Source organism: Colletotrichum paranaense (assembly GCF_030867605.1).
Source record: "Colletotrichum paranaense strain IMI 384185 chromosome Unknown Scaffold_2.1, whole genome shotgun sequence".
NCBI classification, from domain to species: domain Eukaryota; kingdom Fungi; phylum Ascomycota; class Sordariomycetes; order Glomerellales; family Glomerellaceae; genus Colletotrichum; species Colletotrichum paranaense.
Window position 1 is genome coordinate 4,556,605 of NW_026848960.1, and position 19,018 is coordinate 4,575,622.

General features: G+C 50.9%; 7 protein-coding genes across 7 annotated transcripts; 3 read left to right on the top strand and 4 right to left on the bottom strand.

The window, feature by feature from the left end:
• Window positions 1-282: 282 nt before the first annotated feature.
• Window positions 283-2,027, bottom strand: CPAR01_03455 (uncharacterized protein; the record flags this gene model as incomplete). The annotated part of the gene is made up of 2 exons (XM_060487742.1): window positions 283-1,611; window positions 1,935-2,027. The coding sequence occupies 2 exons, from the start codon at window positions 2,025-2,027 to the stop codon at window positions 283-285; spliced, it is 1,422 nt and encodes a 473-aa protein (XP_060355070.1).
• Window positions 2,028-4,815: 2,788 nt separating this feature from the next.
• On the top strand, window positions 4,816-5,428 carry CPAR01_03456 (uncharacterized protein; the record flags this gene model as incomplete). Its single annotated transcript, XM_060487743.1, has 2 exons — window positions 4,816-5,114; window positions 5,260-5,428. Coding segments are annotated over 2 exons (468 nt in total), but the record flags the coding sequence as incomplete, so codon positions are not given.
• Window positions 5,429-5,878: 450 nt separating this feature from the next.
• On the bottom strand, window positions 5,879-6,315 carry CPAR01_03457 (uncharacterized protein; the record flags this gene model as incomplete). The annotated part of the gene is made up of 2 exons (XM_060487744.1): window positions 5,879-6,205; window positions 6,262-6,315. 2 exons carry the CDS (start codon window positions 6,313-6,315, stop codon window positions 5,879-5,881), a joined length of 381 nt encoding a protein of 126 aa, XP_060355072.1.
• A 1,046-nt stretch (window positions 6,316-7,361) lies between these two features.
• Window positions 7,362-8,463, top strand: CPAR01_03458 (uncharacterized protein; the record flags this gene model as incomplete). Its single annotated transcript, XM_060487745.1, has 3 exons — window positions 7,362-7,612; window positions 7,663-8,362; window positions 8,422-8,463. 3 exons carry the CDS (start codon window positions 7,362-7,364, stop codon window positions 8,461-8,463), a joined length of 993 nt encoding a protein of 330 aa, XP_060355073.1.
• Window positions 8,464-13,975: 5,512 nt separating this feature from the next.
• On the top strand, window positions 13,976-14,335 carry CPAR01_03459 (uncharacterized protein; the record flags this gene model as incomplete). Its single annotated transcript, XM_060487746.1, has 2 exons — window positions 13,976-14,033; window positions 14,091-14,335. 2 exons carry the CDS (start codon window positions 13,976-13,978, stop codon window positions 14,333-14,335), a joined length of 303 nt encoding a protein of 100 aa, XP_060355074.1.
• A 168-nt stretch (window positions 14,336-14,503) lies between these two features.
• On the bottom strand, window positions 14,504-16,112 carry CPAR01_03460 (succinate-semialdehyde dehydrogenase; the record flags this gene model as incomplete). Its single annotated transcript, XM_060487747.1, has 3 exons — window positions 14,504-15,506; window positions 15,563-16,038; window positions 16,089-16,112. The coding sequence occupies 3 exons, from the start codon at window positions 16,110-16,112 to the stop codon at window positions 14,504-14,506; spliced, it is 1,503 nt and encodes a 500-aa protein (XP_060355075.1).
• Window positions 16,113-16,581: 469 nt separating this feature from the next.
• On the bottom strand, window positions 16,582-18,411 carry CPAR01_03461 (cytochrome P450; the record flags this gene model as incomplete). The annotated part of the gene is made up of 4 exons (XM_060487748.1): window positions 16,582-17,009; window positions 17,075-17,683; window positions 17,737-17,805; window positions 17,874-18,411. The coding sequence occupies 4 exons, from the start codon at window positions 18,409-18,411 to the stop codon at window positions 16,582-16,584; spliced, it is 1,644 nt and encodes a 547-aa protein (XP_060355076.1).
• Window positions 18,412-19,018: the final 607 nt, after the last annotated feature.

Sequence of the window (19,018 nt, forward strand, 5' to 3'; positions counted from 1 at the left end):
AAAAAGATCACAGCCGGTAAGATAGGAGCAGAGATATGAATCATGACTGTGTTTTACTGATTCAATGACTATCTAATGGTTGTCCCAATGTGTCCTGTTGTGGTGGTATCTTCCCATCGCTCTCCCGGCGATCCCTCCCCCGTGGTATATGTACATGCATGCAAATCAAGAAACGCTGGCTATCTATACAATTCCAAGAAAACGATCAAGCGCAGAGCTCGCATATCGATGATGGATAAACAAACAACATGAAGCAGGAAATCCATTCATCCTAGCAATCGTTTACTCCCATCGCCAGAGACCATCGTCGTAGAGAACGCGGTGCCTCCGTGTACCCGGCCCCACGGTAGCCCGGCGGTGGGGTGTCATCCGCTCCTTGAGTCGGCGGCGCTGGGCTTCTTCCTCATCCTCAGCTCTTGCCGTGAGATGGTCGACAACTTCCATACGGCGAAGAGCATCTGCCAACAAGTCCTCTTGGTATCTGGAACCGTAGCCAGTAGAGGTGCGGTTCAAAGGAGCGGGAGGGACGGGTACGGCGGTGCGGCTGGCAATCTTGGCGTTTTGCTCAGCGATGCGTAGTTGCTTCTTAACTTGGCGATCCTCCTCCTGGCGTTTGCGCTCTTCACGCTCCTTGTGATCTCGGTGACGGCGGCGGCGCTCCTCCTCGTCGGCGCTGTGGTAGCTGTGGCGCGATTCAGAAGAGTGATGGCGGCGGTGCTTGTTGTCGATAACCTCAATCTCGACCTTGGACCGCGGGCGCTCATCGACGATGACAGGGCGAAGAGAGTCGCGGCGGACGTGGCTGTAGCGGAACTGAGGGTTCTCGCCGCCTGCAATGGGTGAAGGCGGCGCGGTGTAAGGTGAAGCGAATTGCTTTGGTGGTGTGCGCGGGGTGGGTGGAGAGTCGACAATCACGATGCGCTCGTTACGTGACCGGTGCTTGCGGTTGAGGTCCAATACCCTTTGGCCGTTTACGTATACTCCGGATTGGCGGTGCTTTCTCTCGCTCGAAGAAGATTCGCGACGAGCGCGGCCTCCTTCATTGCCCGAGGAAGTTCCGCGTGGTGAGCTCATGGGAGGAGAGGGCGGCATCTGCTGAGGAAATGGGTATGCTGGTCCGACAGGAGCATACATGGGTACTGGTGAAGGGTAGCCGACTGGACGCGGCGGGTGGTTGTAGATGACAGGGTTGGCGCAAAGGCGGCCGTTGCGGGAAGCAGAGCAAAAGGTGGGTTGCTGTTCCTCAGCCCTCCGGCCGTCGGGGTAGACGTAGGTGTAAACGTCGGTGGTGCACATCGTGTCTTGTGTAAACGTATGAGGGCGCAGCGTGCGCGGGGTTGGTGGTGAGGGTTGAACTACCTGCGTAACGAATGGAACTCGTCTCGCGGGTGTGGTCGATTGGGTAGAGGAAAGAGTCCTCGAGAGTGTTGGTGGACGTTGATATTCTCGATTGGAGTTGGCTGGACGACGAGCCCTGTACTTATAGACAATGGTGTTGTCGATATAGTGAGCTTCGGGGTGGTGATAGGAAGACAACGTGTCGGTGTTGTTGGGGTGAAGTTGAAGTGGTATGTTGGAGCTTGTAGTGAATCGAAATTGTGTTGTGTCTGACTGTAGGTGGTGTGAGTTGGTGATCTTTCAGGAGAAGATGCAAGCGAGGATGAGAGACTATATACCAGCTTGGGAAGGATTCAAGAAGTCAGGTGTTGAAGATTCTCAAAAAGGTTCTGCCTAAGTATAGAGAATGGATCGACTAGGTATGATAGATTGGGGTAGCGTCTATTGTCTAAGTGCGGGAAGCGTTTGGCAAAGTGTAAATAGTCCAAGTGGAGATGTTGAGCAGCGTGGGAACAAGTTGTCTCGAAGAGATTCCGCGTCTGAATTATATCGTCTGAGACGAAGAAGCGCGTTCTAATGGTGGTGGCATGGCAGACCAGGGGCAGCAAGTCGCTAGTACCCAGCGTCAGCCGCAAGAGACGGCGGAGGACCCAGGTATCGTGGGCCAAAGGTGCTGCAGGCCGTGGCATTGTGGAGATTTGAGGCCTTGTGAGGGTGGATTGCGCCTGGCCCATGCCCCCTCCCCTGTCAGACTGCTGCCTTCACGCACATCGCTAGAGGCCGATGAGTCTTTGCTCTTGGCCGCTAGGCCTCTTTCGTGCTCGGTGCTCGCAGGGGTGTTTCTCTTTCTTGGGAGGGGAGGGTCGTTGGAGTCCTCGGCCTAGGATGGTTCTTCCCCTCGCTGAACGTTTCCGAAAGAGCTCAAGTTTCCCTTCTGTCTCTTGCCCGCATTCCTCCGCTGGGGAAATACCTCTGGAAATATCGCACAGCCTCTTTTGGGGAGGCCTACTGGTACTAGAGGCGGTGCACGGGAGGTGACTTTTGGGACGTTGCCAGGGTGGGCCACCATAAGCCGTCAAAATGAGGGCGCTGGAGGGAGCCAAGGAAGTTCGACAGTCGTGACAGGCTTGAGGGCGCACAAGTGGCGCTTTCTTGTGTTCTTCTGATGTGTCTGAGAGTAGTCCTCAATTCCCAGCTATGCGGCCTTGCGCATGAGGGTGTGGTTGAGTGCTGTGGATGCGGCTCGTGTAAATTGCGCCGCGATGTTGGTTCCATGTAGTGGTATCTGGCTCACCGTAGGATGGAGAGGGAACCGACTGGCTGGTGGTCAGCGTCTCTATTTTTTTCGTCTGGGTAGAGGTTGTGGATGGTCGCCGTGGAGGTCTGGCGTTGTCGCAGCCTCGTGTAGAAGATGACGAATCCGGACTTTTGAGTGGGAAAGCCGCGAAACAATAATCTGGGCGATATGATGCTATTTTGGCTCCCAACTCGGTACCATCCTTCATGCCACCACTTAAGTGCCAGAGTGTTTTCCCCCGCTTCTTCATCTATTCGACGCGGGGAGAGGCACCTTGCGCGCGCCGTTGGGGAAAGCCAGGGTGACATGGACAGCGGCAATCGAAACATTTCGACTGCAGATTTGGCCCGTTTTGGCCAGGCCCGACCTGAAGATGTTGATTATCGAGAAATCAACATCGTTTCCGAATAAGCGACAGCCGCCGTGGTGCTCGAGTCGCAACGATCTTCTTTGTTCACTCTGTTCAGAATCGGTGATGCATTAGCCAATCATCCCAATTAAACTTGGCGAATGACACCTGAGTCACTTCGGCCTCGCAAGGTTTTCATGCAAGCTCTTTGTTCGTCTTCTTGCGCGACGCTACAATGCGGTTTCTCTGAGTGGCCGGTAGGACCAGGTCCACTTAGTTGACTTGCAGATGGGCTGGTGTGCATGAGGCCACAATTGAAGCAGTCGATCATCGGACTCTGGAATCTGGCCAAGTGGCTGCGGGCCAATTCGATAAACTCCACCTCGCGGGAACTATCAACGATAGTTTTCGTTGTCGCCGTCGAAGGATCGTAGGCTGCAAGGGGAGCCACTGAGGGCTTGACAAGGTTGGTGACGATGCTCGTCCCGTGGCGCGCACCGGTCCAGTACCAGGAAAGCGTTATGTTCGTCCCGCCAGTTCAGTCGGAATCTTGGCTGCGGAAAGAAGCATACTAGCATGGTTTGGCAGTGTTAGTATGCGAGTGAGACGGCTGTGCTGGTCACTAACGGCACCAGATTTGTTCAAGGTGCACACAGCCACCACAGCCTGCTTCTCAGTCGGACCAACCGATGCAGCCAGGCCTTGTTTCGTGCAGGTGGATAGCAAAAGAAGTTTGACATTTCATCACTTCAAACAATGACGAGGGGAGCGGGGTGCGTTTCTCTGCAAGGTCTGCAAGTGCTCCGAGAGGCTCAATCGATTCCATCGCATCGAATCGTGTCGCAGTGCAGCGCATTACATCGTGGCAGCAGCAATTGGAGTTGGAGTTGACATTGAGGGGGAGAGGAATTGGATGGAAGCTGCTGGGAGGTGAAAGCTCCGACCACCTGTTTTTTCCCCGGGCCGTCGCACAAACTCTTGGAGACAACGATACGTACCTCATCATTTCCACACCGCTCCCTTCCAGTTTTCACCTTCCGAATCCAACCGCCGCCAGCAGGCACCAGTCGCATTCTGCCTTAGGTAAGAACAAAATTCCCCAGATTCTCTTGATGACTAATACGGGCTCGAGGTCACCGATGCGGCTCACCCTAGACTTACCGAAGGTACGTATCTCAGTACCTTAAACGTCTGCCTGGACGGCCGTCATCTTGACAGAGCTCAGATTCCCACCTGTTTGTAGCCATCTCTGCTGGGTCTTGACAGCCTGTTACAAAACGAATTGGTCGAGGTTCCAGGCTCATAGGACTTGTCCACAATCAGCTTCTCGTACATGGCAGGCTCATCACTCATTGGCTCGTGGCCCGCGTCACCTCAAGACACCCACCACACCAGACGCGTCAACGCATCCAGGCACTCTCAAGGACTACCTCCGATCCTTCGCCGGCTCGCTTCTTGGAATCCAGTCATTACAGTCATATTAAACTCGCCACCAGTTGCCTAGCGATAGACGCGGTAAAAATTGCGTATCCGGAGGTCGACTACTTCCACTTCCACCTGAGCTGAATCAACAGGATCTGAATCGATGTTGCGATGCATCATGCCTCCTCACACGACCTGATTATCTCACCCCCGGATCTCCGAGAAATAGGTGGCCGGAGGGCTCCCGACCAGCTGACCGCGAGAATTCCCGCAAGGCTGTAGGATCTGCTTCCCTGAACCCCCTCACGTCTTTCTTGCGCAGTGCCTGGCACACACAGCCAAATATCGAAACCACCAGATTAGCTTCTCAGCCCCCATTTGGGGGCCGTTTCGATGTAGCCCATCGGAGGCCGCTCGGAGAGACTGGAATTCGCTGGAAAATATCTTCTTGACCCCGTGTTCTGAACATCCTTCTCTCATTCCAGTATCAAGAAATCGAACCGCTTGTGTCACCCACAATACACATAGCCGCGCGGAAGGGTCGCGACATCATCATCAAACAATTGGTGGCGTTCAACCAACCCTCCCCAGCCTTACGAGGCAGATTTACTACTCCGAAACGGACTTACCCATCACTAATATCATTCGCCAGACACAAACACCCACATTTAAGGCTGCTGCGAGTCAGGCCGGGTCTTCCGGGGCAAAGTACACGCACAAACTTGCCAAATGCTCGGCGCTCTTGGCTCGTGCGTTCTGCTGGGAACATGGTCTTTGATTGAACCGTTTCAAGACAGGGAACCCAGACTATTCTCGTCCCGACTGTGTTATGCAGATGAATTGACTTCCCCAGAATGCTTCTGGAAGGCTATCTACTAAAGACTCATCCTCGTCACAGCGTCGTACGAACTATTGACAGTCAAGCGGCTTGTGATGGGTTACGCCATGCCATCAATGCCGTGACACGCAATACGACAAAGCTTGCGCGCTTACGCGCATTATCGGTACTGCATCTCATTTAACCTAAGCTCGAAAATGCCTCGCTCTCGCAGTTCTGGGTCCTTGACATGACCGAGATACCGAAGTTTGCGTAGCTCTTCACGCCGCGGCGTCCGTTCTAGGTCCTTCTATGCCCGCGAGCTACTGTAGACTCTGCCAGGTACTGCATAGCCTTGCCGTGGTGCTTCGGAGGTGCCTACTGGCGTGAGAATAGCGGAGTGGAGGCTTCTTGTGGGTTTCCAAAGTATGAACCTGACGAATTTTCCAGCCTTCGATCATGCGAAGTGGAAGAACGCCATGCCGAACGGCGCTTCGTACCTCGTCACTTATCCATGTATTACTACCCCGCGAGAAAGATTGTGCCTTGCCTGACCCATGCTTTTCACTTCGTACAGAATTTGATGCTTGTATTACCTCTGCCTCCCAAACTGCCTACGTGAGCTATATCCCCGCAAAACAACCCAGCCATACGCCTATGCCTTGGCTTTCCCTGTGATAGACTGCCTTGGAGCGAGATTGAAAGTGCCATCGGCTCTCTTCACCCGAGGGTTCGTTTTCGTCGGCGTCAGCTCGTCACGCTTCTCTTGGACTGCTTCTTCGGCGCGTTTCTCCTTGAAGGGGCCTGCATCATCATCATCATCCGAGTCCATTCTGGCTTGCTTCGTTTGTGTCTGTCGTGGAACCAGATTGAAAGTTCCGTCTGCTCTCTTCACTCGAGGGTTTGTCTTGGTTGCCTCCAGTCCCTTCTTGCCCACAATTTCATCGCGTTCAACGAGTGGCATCCCCGCATTGGGGAGCGACTTGAACAAGAGTTAGTCAGGCAGTTTTGGTGGAGCAGACTGGAATCACAACTTACGGCTACTACAGCACCTGCGCTAGCAAGAATAAGAAGAGTCGATGTGAACTTCATGATGATGATTGGAGTGAGTGGGTTCTTGCTAGGAGCAGCTACTAGAAGTTCGATGTCGAATCGAGTGGATTGTGAGTGAACAACTGCCAAACGGACCAAACAATTCAAGGCCTAACTGGTTGGGTCCCGGGTAGGGTGATGGCTAAATACAACGAAACCACGAGGGTTGACTCTTGGCGCCTACCCCGAGTGGTCTATGCAGAGAGACGATGCGCAAGTTGTTTGTAGAAAGCCTCACTCTTGTGCCAAAGCGCCGTATCGCTGAAACGGTATTGGTGGGAGGAACGCGTACGGCACCGTGCATTGTAGGCCATCTTGGCTACGACTGGGTCAATAGTCGTGGAAACATACAGCGTAATGCCGGTAAATTCTTCGAAATAGCGTGAAGTTTAATGGCAATTGTCGCCGGAGGCTTTCCAAGCTATTGGGAGGCGGAATTTTGACATTATGCTGTGTGGCTGAGACTTCAATCCTGACGGCAAATCCATTCATTCGGCATTATATGGAAAAGGGGCATGGCATGCAATGAATGTCTCAAGCGTAGCTGACTCAATTACATCAACCCACTTGGACGATCTCCCGAACACTGGACTCTCCGCCTTGAACTCAAAGTGCCAGCGTTTAGCCGGACTGCGTCCTGGTGCATCTTGAAAATCGAGTCAACGAAATGCTTTCGTTGAACACGGATGAACCGAGGCGTAGTCTGATGTTTTGTCGCCGTCTGAAGACTGACTCGTGGCGGGCATTTTTGGGGAGATTTCGTAGAAACGAGGCCACTACGGATCGACGACAGTTTCAGGTACGCTGTTTCAGTGAAGAATGAAGGTCAAAGTCTATTCCGATGATGTTGTCAAGATCAGATGGCTGTTCATTGGGCCAGATGGTCTTCCAGCCCGCGGTAATTCGGTGACAGTGAGTGGCAATACTGCTTGGCCTTATCTCCTTGGACCTTGGTGATTGTTGTGCAATACAGGATTCAAGATCTGTGTTCGAGTTGACCCTGTAGAGCGATTACCATTGTAATATCGACACGGATACCACATACAATGGCGGCTCTGAAGCCCGTCAACCAGGGGATATGGTCTTTTCCAAGATTCCTTCCCTTCTTTATCCCGGTAGTTTCCCTTTACTTCCTGACGCCGATTCTAAACGAGACATGGTCATCCTGGGTACTATCTCGAAGCGATACTCACTTAAGCGAGCTTAGTCGGGCAGCATTGTCAGAAAAGTCATGGTTGAGTTCAGTCCAAAAGAGACATGAGTGGATGAGTGTGAACAAAGACTACGACTCGATACTGTCAGTAGAGTGTTTCCGGGTCGCAGTATCAATATCTGATTGTCAACTAGGTTTACAGCAAGAGATGAAAGTCTGCGCTTCTGGTATACCATCTGGGACCTGTTCCCAGCAACCTACACGTGTCCCTGGGATGTCCAACGAGTCGGCAAACTCGGCGATGGGGGGAAGTGGATATGCGGAATGAGTAAATACGAAAGGGCGAAACCTAAACCTAGAGCTTCAGAGAAACCTATTCGCATCTACAGCTTTGGTATTGGAGATGACTCCTCTTTCGAAGCGGAGATGCTCAACCGCTCCAGCGCTGCTGAGATGTACGGTTTCGACGACACAGTCGACGGTTGGGGCAAGGGACTAGAGGCGTTTTCAAACCGGACGCACTTTTTCAAGACGGCTGTCGCAGAGTACGACTACTACGATGAAAAGGAGAAGACAGAGTTTCTCTCAATCAAGAGCATCATGAAGAAACTGAGGCACGATTACGTGGACCTGATCAAAATGGATATCGAAGGGGATGAGTTTCCGACATTGGAGTCATTTTTGGGAGACTATGCGAAAGGTGGTGAGCTTGAGGGCAAGGAGGTTCCAGTTGGTCAGATGGTGATTGAGATTCATGTGCCGGAAAAGGGACCCAAGATCAGTCAGTTTGCGGAGTGGTGGGAAAGGATTGAGGAGGTTGGCTTCAGGCCTGTTTGGAGCGAGGCAAATCTCCTCGCTGTCACGGTGGGAGATGGAAAGCCGTGTTGTTTTGAGGTATGTCATGCCAGAACCTTTTGATTATCTTTTGCATTTGACTAACCCTTCTTTAACAGTACACTTGGATAAATAAGAGAGACAGGAGAGGCGTCATCTGAGATAGAGGAAACGAAGCTCTATGATAGCATCTTGCAACAACATGATGTAATGGAACTCTAGGGTAATGTTTGAGAATCCGTAGCTCACATATTAACAAAACTACTGGCATTTTAGAAGTCTATTCAAATAGAGGTGTCTTCGAAAGTACGATGACTGTCATTGCTTTCCGCCATTTACTAGAGCAACGCAGCTCTCTTGACTATCCGCTTTGCTCTTTTCTTTCGTCTCTTTCTCCTCATCTGTAGGCAAAGGAATCCAAGATGGGTCAAAAGACCTAAAGTATCGATTCATCGTTTCGTTAAGAGACTCGGGAAACGGGTATGCACGACTAATGGCGTTGAAAGAGGCAGGGGTGGAGGGAAGGGTCAGAGGGAGGTTAGGTCCCTTGCCTTCGACTTGTCGGGGTTGACTGGACGCAGTACATCGTCAGTATCTAAATCCAAGAAATTGGAATTGCTGTAGAGAATATTGGTTTCACCTTTCTTTCGAATTCGAATTCATTTTCAGTTAGGGATTTGACCGAAGCTTAAGATTGTATCAAGGTTGATGTGACGGTATCGTGGCCCGGGAGTTCACTTCTGGCCAACCTACTCTCGACATTGAATTGGGCTTTATATCTCTCACTCGAAATGAATTGCTGTTTTAAATACCAGGGACTCTCGAAACGGTCCGCATTGTTGAAGAGGACTCAAAAGGACTCTTTCTCTTTGTCGGATAGATGTTCCACGAGCAAATGTGAGTCCTCTTGAGTTAAGAGGACTCAGTCTTAGCGTCACGCTTCCCACTACCAAATATCATATGCATCTCGGAACTTCATTCATCCCCAGCGAAGATCGCGAGATCATCTGTAGTAAATCTAGCAGAACTATGTAAGTGCATGCACTAGCCATGTTTTCTTCGTTACATCGGTGTGTTGGCGACTCAGGATCTTGCAACTGGTTTCTCAAGAGAATGAGGGATTAAGATCAAGTGTCACTCAGCGACGAAGCAAATGCCTTGTCTGGAAACCAGGATCTCGGCGAAGCTTCTGATCGGCTCAACCCGCGCGCGTGTGCTGCGTTGGTGTGTCTAACAAGATCACCAATGACAGGGCAGCGTTGTGTCTGAGTGGTCCATACCCTCTTTCAGCTGGAATTTTGAGTCCTGTCTTCGGTGTGATATTCAGCCCGCATACTGTCTAATTGGTGGTAGATGGTCTTGGCATCTGCAAGCCACAGGACTCTTATTTGCCTGCAGATCCTGAATCCGCCCGAACAACACAGTACTTAACTACCAACCTTTCCCCTCAGGCACCGTCTCTCGTTTCTTTCAAAGCCTGTCAAAATCTAGACACCTTTTTTTTTAATTCTGTAAAGTAGACTCTCTTGCTTTATAGGACACTTTTACCCCGTCACTCTTGCCTTGCAAAAGGCGCTACCCTCCTTGTTTACTATTTCTGCCCTCAGAGGCCGCCGTCCGTCAGAAAGACGGCGGCCTTTTGACGGGAACCGATCGATCCTCGAAGAGCTTGGTGTGGAATCCTTTCCCCCGAAACACTCGTCGACTTTGATTGTGACCCGCCACCGCCGACTGGCCTAGCGCCGGAGCAACACGCACAACATCCCAGATGCTCGGGGCAGTCAAGGGCCTGGGATATCACATGTATAACATTACCCAGACCGCCAGACATTTTCGATTCCCATGACAACGATTTCATTGGGTATGTCGATGGCTGCCTAAGCGCAACTTTGCTCGACCATTTCGAGCGCGACGAATTTAGATTCGAGCAATTCTCGAACTTGACAACATCCTCGCTATTCAAGGAAAATAACAACACGCCAGTGCGTTTACCAACTTCGCCAATCGAAGGTACCGGACACAAACCCGACTTACTGCCGGGCCACTCAACTTCGCCATTCGAAGATAACAGACACAAACCTGTCAAATCATCGTGCCATTCACGAAAAAGATATACATGCCAACACAGCAGTTGCAGCTATTCCTGCGACCTGCCCAAAGATATGCGAAAGCACCGCCTCAAGCACCACAAGCCAACACAAGAAGAGCGCTACGCCTGCCCAAATAGCGGCTGCAAGAAGAGATTCCCCCGAAAGGATAATTGCCTCCGACACGCGCGGGAGTATTGCAAACATTCGTTCCCGTGAAACGGCCAGAACTGCCATCGATCTACGCAAGGCCATAAGCCTGTTGAAAAGGCATCTAGCATTTATACATTACTGGACGAACCTTGATAGTAATGTAGCATATGAGATCTGGTGGAGGAGGGGGGGACGGCAGTGGGGGTTAAACTAATGTACACCGACGACACAATATACCGAGCGTCACATCCCGAATCCTACAAACGAATATCATTCTCAATAACTAGTTGCGTTGTCCAATTCCAGTGTTCATCAGATGAGGCTGCAACTGCCTATGCAGCCTCATCTGATGATCATTGAAATCGGACAAGGTCGGTGGCCTAATTGAGAGTGTTATAGACTACAGGCGACATGGTTAAAAGACCACAACTATCTAAGAAAAGATGTAATTACTGGAGCAGTTTGCGAGCCTAGATCTATCAAATACAATCGTCCATCGAACGGACCCGAATTGTTTGTAATTTTTGTTTTGAGAATTGAACGAGAACAGGAAACCATGTAGTTTCTCTCGTAAATGTGATCCAGAGTGATCTATAACCGCCTTGCCAATATCGAGCAGAGCCTGGACGAAATCTCGGTCCAGACTAGTGACAACTAGGTGATAGGACATAGCCGACGCCCCTAATCCACCGGACGGCTTGGCTTCACATGTTGCTGCGCCAAAGGTCAGTACAGCCAATCAGTTTATAAATTTGTGACTGACCGCAGTCATCGTTCAGATGCTCTAGCCACCGTCCTGACTGCTCTAAAGCGCCGCCGTAAGTCAAGAGGAAGAGAGGAAAGGCAGCGTAAGAAGTCTTCGAGGATCATCACAAGTACTCAAGACTAACCAGGGCTGTGGTTCTGTAGCCATACCAAAGTACTTGAACGGAAGTTGGACGACATGATGTCGCTTCTGAATCGTGACCGTGAGCAATCAGCTCGAAACAGTCAGGCTTCACACGGCCACCCATCGCCATCGATCAATCTCCATTGGACATCGCAGCCTGATTCAGATGACTCTTATTCGCCATCAAATCCAGCCGCAACTCCGGTCGAGTTGCTTCAAGGAATATTGACAATAATCCCAGGGTATCGAGTCACCTTGCAAGAAGCCAACATGATTCTTCAACTGTACATGTCCGACATGGTTCCTCAATTTCCATTTGTTCCGTTACCCGTCTGCGATGCACAGAGACAAGCTGCTGCTTTTGAAGACTATCATTTGGACATGCAAGCCCCTGAAGGCGAGCTAACCGAAGTGTTCAAGAGATGGTTTCGGCAACATATCGCGCACCGAGTGGTGATCCTGCTTGAGAAAAGCTAGGAGACTTCACAATCATTGCTAGTATTTTTTCGCTTGGTGAGAAACTTTGAGTCAACTTTTTCCGAGATATTTCTGATAATTAATGTTGATATTTGTATATTTAGAAACGATATACATTACTTCGCGACATCCTCCGATACAAGCCTTATGCACCTCGCCCGAGGACTAGCAGAAGACTTGGGACTGATGAAGCGCCCCGACCTCTCGACGTCGACCTCCAGATCAATTGCCGAGAATGCTGCGCATTTGAGAGCCGATCTCGGCAGCCGATCACAACATACCAATGCCGGCCGGCGCGCTGTGTTGGGGCTCCTCTACATCAATTCTGCGTAAGAATCTACCAGGTATTTCAAGCATTAGTCCGCTCTCTGAAGCTTACCGTCATAATTTCCCTAGACTCGGCGGCCTCCTGGGCCGGTCCTCTCGATTGGACTTTGCACGTTACTTTGTTGACTGCTGTGAGAAACTGTCAAACGACAAGGAGCTACCGACCGACTCCTTGCTAGTGCATTTGATGTAAGAAAAATCGCTCTCAAAGTCGATGATATTTTCGGGGAAAAGAACGACTCTCAGGGTGGTAAACCATTTGATGGCCTTCATGCCACAAGGTAATTATCGCCAACGTCCAGAAGGAGCTTGAATCGTTTGTTGATTCCTTGTCAACCCATCTTCGTTCAAACAGCATGCCCCGTTTCTGTCTTGAGCGTGACTTGGATACCGCTGATAACCTATGATAGACCTTTTGTGCGACCATTGCATGGCCATACGCATCCGGCTGTTCGAACCTGCCATACACGCGAACGGAAATTACGGATTCAAAACACCCCACCTCAGATCTCGCATCATGTGGCGCTGATTCACAAGCACTCAGGAGCTCTTAAATGCTTTCCTGTCTCTGAGTGTAGAAACATACCCTACTCTCACGTTCGTGTCAATTATTCATCTGGCACTAGCCAGAATTAAGGCAGCTGGACTTCTAAGTGTGGAGGACCAACATTGGGACCTACCTAGAAACAGCGAGGGCAAATCTAGACTTGGCCGAAACGCTTCAAATATTGAGCGACCGATGCAGTACTATACCTCGCGCCACCAGCTATAGCAGCACGATTTTGAGCAGTCGTCAGCGGATGGCGGCAGCTTACGCCGGAAACTATTCGGGAATCAGGAGCTGGTATCTATCCAAGATCGGATCGACTGATGCTTCTGATACTCTGCCGATGATGATGGACCCAGCCTTTTTACTGGACAGCGGGATGGCAGAAGGATACGACTTTGGCAGCACCTTTCAGGTTTATCCTACGGAAATTTGCCGAATGTTTAAAAGCTTATACGGTCTATTTTAAGTCACTTCAAAAGCTTCTGCCCCATGTGCCCTTGCTACTAGTCAGCTGTTGCGAAACTCGAACAGGACACCTCATTCTTCTCGACACCTATGCGTGCTCTCACTTGAACCGCAATATCTGACTTAGGTCTAGTAGCCGTGGCTTCAGTCTCACCAATTACAACGGCGCGACACTGCGCGAGAAGGCCTAATGTGACATCAACAAGTATTGAGCATATAAAATCCTCAGCCTTCAGTCCTTCCGTAATGTCACTTCAGTCTTCGTATTCTCTTAGAACATCGAAGAATGCATGTTGTGGAGGAACGGTCAGAAATCACCCCATCATGCGGCCCAGGGTACCCCAACCAGCATTGTATGAGATTTGTCGGATGATAGACTGGGACCAGGCTTCACACCTTTTTCGCATGATCAACGGCTCGCAAGTACTACGCAGATCCGAAAGACCCGCAAATTGTCATCGTCTCACGGCACGGGCTCCGACATAAAACAAGTATCATGTATCGTGGCAACGTCAATCGTACACATCAACCAGATTGCTACCCAAGACGACCCTTGGGGTCGCTGCGTGTGCAACCTCAACTTTGCTCATAAACCGCAACTCTTGAGGAGTCGTAGTTAGTTTTCTTGAGCCAAGAAGAAGACAAACAATCGTTGCATACAATTTGCTGGTTCCGAGGTCTTACTTGCACCCATTTATCCAGATCTTCCTCCTTCCGAGTGCATGATGCGTTTTACCGACATTGCATTCGCAGTATTGTTGGTGTCAGAAAGCGCTCTTGCAGGTGAGCTCCAAATCAACAGATGTACTACTCTTCGGTCAAGCTAAAGCAACAAATCAGCACCAAGACCACGAGGCAAACGAGGCGAAGCTCTCGCCATCACATTGATTCCCCGCGAGTTCAGCGACTTTGCGAAACGCAATCAGCCGTCTCCACAACAGATCGCAGCCAACGGACGCGCGTGCGGCAACACCGTACAACAAGGCGTTTGCGATAATGGGAGGTGCGGAAACTTTGTAGCTCCGACTGGCTTCGAAGTAGTACCAGGCGCCGACTTGCAATGTGGAGGAACAAGCCGGACATGACATTGGCTTCGTCTGGTTAGGCGGCCAAGCTGAACCCTTCCTTGGGCTTCTTGGGAAATTTGGATACTTCGACTGTATTTATTGCCCACCGAACATAATTGGTATACTGTACAAAGAGGATGGGCATCGCTACATAGAATGGTTTAAAGCACCCGCAGTATTCCTTCGTCAGTAATGATCCTCCAGAGTCATAGTCACAGTCTTCGAGACGAGGTACTCCTCAATCGCCACGTCCTTTCCAGACTCCTTTCCGTAGCCAGATTGCTTCATACCGCCAAATGGAGACTCGGCCGCCGACGAGTTGCCAGTGTTCATCCCGATCATTCCAGCATCCAAGTTCTCCATCAGCCGCCACGTGCGGTCGATATTCTTGGTGAAGAAGTAACTGGCCAGACCCATGCTCGTATCGTTGGCCCACTGCACCGCCTCGTCCTCGGTCTTGAATCTGTACACACCCAAAACGGGTGCAAAGGTCTCCTCGCGACTAAGAAGCATGGACTGCTTCATATCGCGCAAGATAGTCGGCTCGTGGAAGTATCCAGCCTCAAGACCGACTTCGGTTCCCTTTCGGCCGCCGTGTACGACCTTTGCACCTGCCTCTACTGCATCTTTGACGTGAGCTTGGGCTTTGGGGATGGCGCGGGGTGTCGTCAGGGGTCCCATGGTCGTATCCGACTTGGTTCCGTGGCCCATCTTGATCTTCTTGGTTCGTTCGACTAGCTTCTCCAGGAATTCCTCGTAGATCCCGTCTTGGACGTAGACGCGATTGGCTGTGATGCAAGCTTGGCCTGCGTGACGCCACTTTAGTGCAAGCAATTGTTCCAGAGCTTGGTCTTGGTTGCAGTCTTCGAAGATGATGAAGGGGCAGTTTCCTCCGAGTTCCAGGGTCAGCTTCTTGAGGCCCTCGGCGCAATGTTTGGCGATCAGACTGCCAATGTTGGTCGAGCCCGTGAAGGAGACCTTCTTCGTCAGAGGATGTTTGCAAAGAGCCTCTGCTACTTCAGGGGTGTTGTCGAGAGACGTTGTGATGACGTTGAAAACACCCGACCCGAATCCTGCCTTTGTGGCTAGGTGTGCGAGAATGAGGCACGTCAATGGTGTCTCCGGTGACGGCTTCGCAATCATGGTGCAACCTGCTGCCAATGCAGCGCCGGCTTTGCGTAAAATCATTCTAACACGTTGTCAGGACTGCATCTCAACGGTCATGGATTGAAATTGAGTACTCACGCAATGGGAAAATTCCAGGGCACCAGAGCGACAGCTACACCAATTGGCTGCTTCACGACTACGACTCTCCGATTTGGTGCAGACGGCGTCAAGATGTTTCCTCGGATGCGCTCGGCCTCTCCAGCGAACCACCAAGTGAAACCCAGCGCATAGTCAAGCTCGCCTTGAGCTTCTGCGAGAGGCTTGCCAGACTCGTGGGTGAGAACTTGGGCAATGTCATCTCGATTCTCGCGAATGAGGCGGTCCCACTCTAACAGCTTCTTGGCCCGAGACCTCGGGTTCTCGTAGCGGAAGGTCTGGAAAGCTTCATGGGATGATTTCACCACTGCGTCGACATCGGAACGGTCAAAGTCTGGACTTGAGGCAAAGACTTTCCCAGTTCCCGGGTCCTCGATTTCAAATCTCTTTTTTGAGGATGCCTCCACCCAGGAACCGTGGACGTAAGCATCCGTCTTGAGAAGATCGGGATTGGCGAGCTAATGATGTTAGCAGAGAAGGCGACAAATTTGAAAACTGGAAAACATACCTTGAAAGGCAGATCTTGAGCCATGATTTTGATTTTTGGAACAGCAACTTCCTTGCAATGTAAATGGAATTTCTAGTCTATACGATATTGATGGGGATGCGGCTGATGCAGGCTACATATAGGTGCGGAGATATATAGCCGACTTGAATTTCGAGTCCGCCGCGACCCCGCATCTTAAGAAGTGCCTCCAAATGGTGCCGAGTATTCAAGATGACGTCTTTGTTCGACACATAGCCAATTAAGCGGAACAAATGTCTTCCAAATTATCGAGAACCTTTGAGGTCCATGCAACTACCCACTAGTCAGGCCGATCTTGAGGCGTTTGCAAATCTAGAGAACCGCGAGACGAGTGAAACCCCCCCGATTATTGAACATCATAGCAAGCCCCCCTCTGTAAATATCATCTAGTCACTCTACGTCCTCCTATGCAGTCCCAAGTTCCCTCCCAAGTAACAGTACCACACCTGATTACTGATGCTGGGTATTCTATCGCTCAGAACGTCAAGTCAACCTCATCCGCCCGCCTCCGAATCTCTAATTCCAAGCCGGGATTCAGCAACGGATTGACGCCGTAGTCCGTGATCGAGGTATCGGCCCCGACGGGAAGTTTCCACTCGTACTGGAGTAGGAGATGCACGAGAGCGATCTTGATCTCGTTGGCAGCGAAGAAGCGACCGGGACAAGCATGTTTGCCGTGGCCGAAGCCGAGGTGCTCCGGCAGAGTGCTTACTAGCTGCGACACATTTTCCTTGCCGGGCTCCTCTCGCATCCGGAGGAAACGGTAGGCGTCCCACTTTTCCGGCTCCGGGTACACCGCGGCATTCCACTGAGAGTGGGAAGACACGGCCGTGTTCGCTCCCTTGGGGATGAAGGTTCCGTCAGAAAGAGTCACATCCTTGATAGCGATACGTTGCATGCTAGCTGCAGAGACAGGATGTGTTAGACCGTACATGACAGAGGCCGGATGCTATGATGTTTGCACTTACCAAGCTGCAGGGGCTTGATGCGCTGACTTTCCTTGACAACGCTGTCAAGCAGCTTCATGCTGTAGAGAGACGTCTTCTTCCAACCACCCTCTTGAAGCACAGTCCGGACCTCCTTGCGAAGTTCCTCAATGATCTCGGGATGCTTTGCCAGATCAACCAGAACCTGGCCCAAAAGATCGGTAGTCGTATGAATGGCGACCGTCGACAGGAACAGCTGGCTCAAAGCAGGGTCATACACAGTGCCTTTGGACTTGGAAGCCTGCTCGAACCATTCGATGGCGTCTTGGTACACAGGCTCCGGTCTGCCCTCGGCGACCGCCTTGGCCTTGAGGACCTTCCGCTCGTCAATGATGGGCTGAATGATCTTGGCGGCTGCCTTGATCTGTCTCCGCGCTTCCTGGCATCCGGGGAGAAACCAGTGGACTAAAGGTCGGAGGAATGGAGGGTATTCGCGAAGTCGGTCACCGGCAGTAAAGCCATTAAGGGTGTAGTTCTTGGTGATTTCGAGCCAAGCTTCGTTTCGGCAGAGTTCGGTGCCAAGGAAGACACGGGAAGAGATGCGGGCGATGAAGTGGAGTAGTGTTGCGCGCATGGGAATAGAGTGCCACTCTGGTTAAAGTCAGTGAATCTCTATCTTGTTAGCACATCTTGCTCCTTTGTACCTTTCTCTGCTGTGAATATCTTCAGGAGGGCCAGGGAGGCCTCTTCAGCTAAAGGCTCAGTGACCTTTGCTGTTATTACATTGTTAGCGTCATGGAATGTTGTGAAGACAAGAATGATCCGAGATTATTGCCCGTACCTAGCTGCTTGGTTAGGTCTTTGTTGATGACAACTAGTGTAATGCTGTCATGTCCTCCCTCTGCGAATGCATCGAAGCCAGGATACTTTGTTTGGAAGAACTGGGGCATGGAGTTGTCAGTATCTCTTCGTCTTCTGTCATACGATTCGCATTCAGGGACGCATTTTATAACCTCTTGAGAGAACGCGGTAAAGCTCAAATCACTATGGTTGCGAATTTCATTTGCCATCGAGGGAGGCAGCACAATCGTATTACCCATATCCGTGATCATCTGTGTGGGCTTATTTGGATTCGCGGTAAACCATTGCTGCATCAACTTCCTCGCGTTGAGGAGGTAGTTCCTTTTAGGGCGGCTGTCCGTAAGTTCGAATCTTCTCTTCTGGTTGATTGATGGGGTATTGAGCTTTGTTCCCTGGAGGGAGTAAACAAATATGATGAGTAGGATGGTCGTGAAGAAGTAAGACAGGGGCTTGGCCGAGCCATCGAGAGTGTATCTCGTTTCTCCCAAGAGAGAGCTTGCGGCTCCAGTTCCGTCCATGACTAGCGGTCTACCCATTAAGAACTCGAGGTCCAAGTTGAGACTGACTCTGATTTCCTTGCGTTGATGTTGTAAATCAGAAGCATGCCAGAGGAGGTGATGTCGTAGTATTTATAGGAGCTTGAGTATGGTCGTATCCAGGCATTCGAAAATGAGTTGACGTCAACGAGGAGCTAGTATGGAATAACGACAAGAGGTGAACACTTTCCCCCCTCACTCGCCGCTCGGACGGAATAAAGGCATCTTCCCGTAGTCCTACGTGGACCCAAATCAAGTGTCGAATCTAGGGTCACGACAGATCTGGGGCTGCGGGGATGTGTGGCATGCGTTTGATGCAAACACATTGGTCACCTTCCATGACTGAAGGGATCAAGTATATACCTCGTACATTGTCTCAGCTCTGGTAAGAAGGAGCAGCACAACAAGTTTGGACAGCTCATGTCCATCGCTGCACAGGGATCTCCCGCGGTAAGTTCTTCTTCTCCTGTGGACTCTTTCCAACCGTCGTCTCAATATTAGCGCCCGGCTGTTTGAAGATCAATTCCGCTTTGCAGGTATGTCACAAGACTCGAGATTTATGGTGGGAGATCTCATAGTTCGGACAATG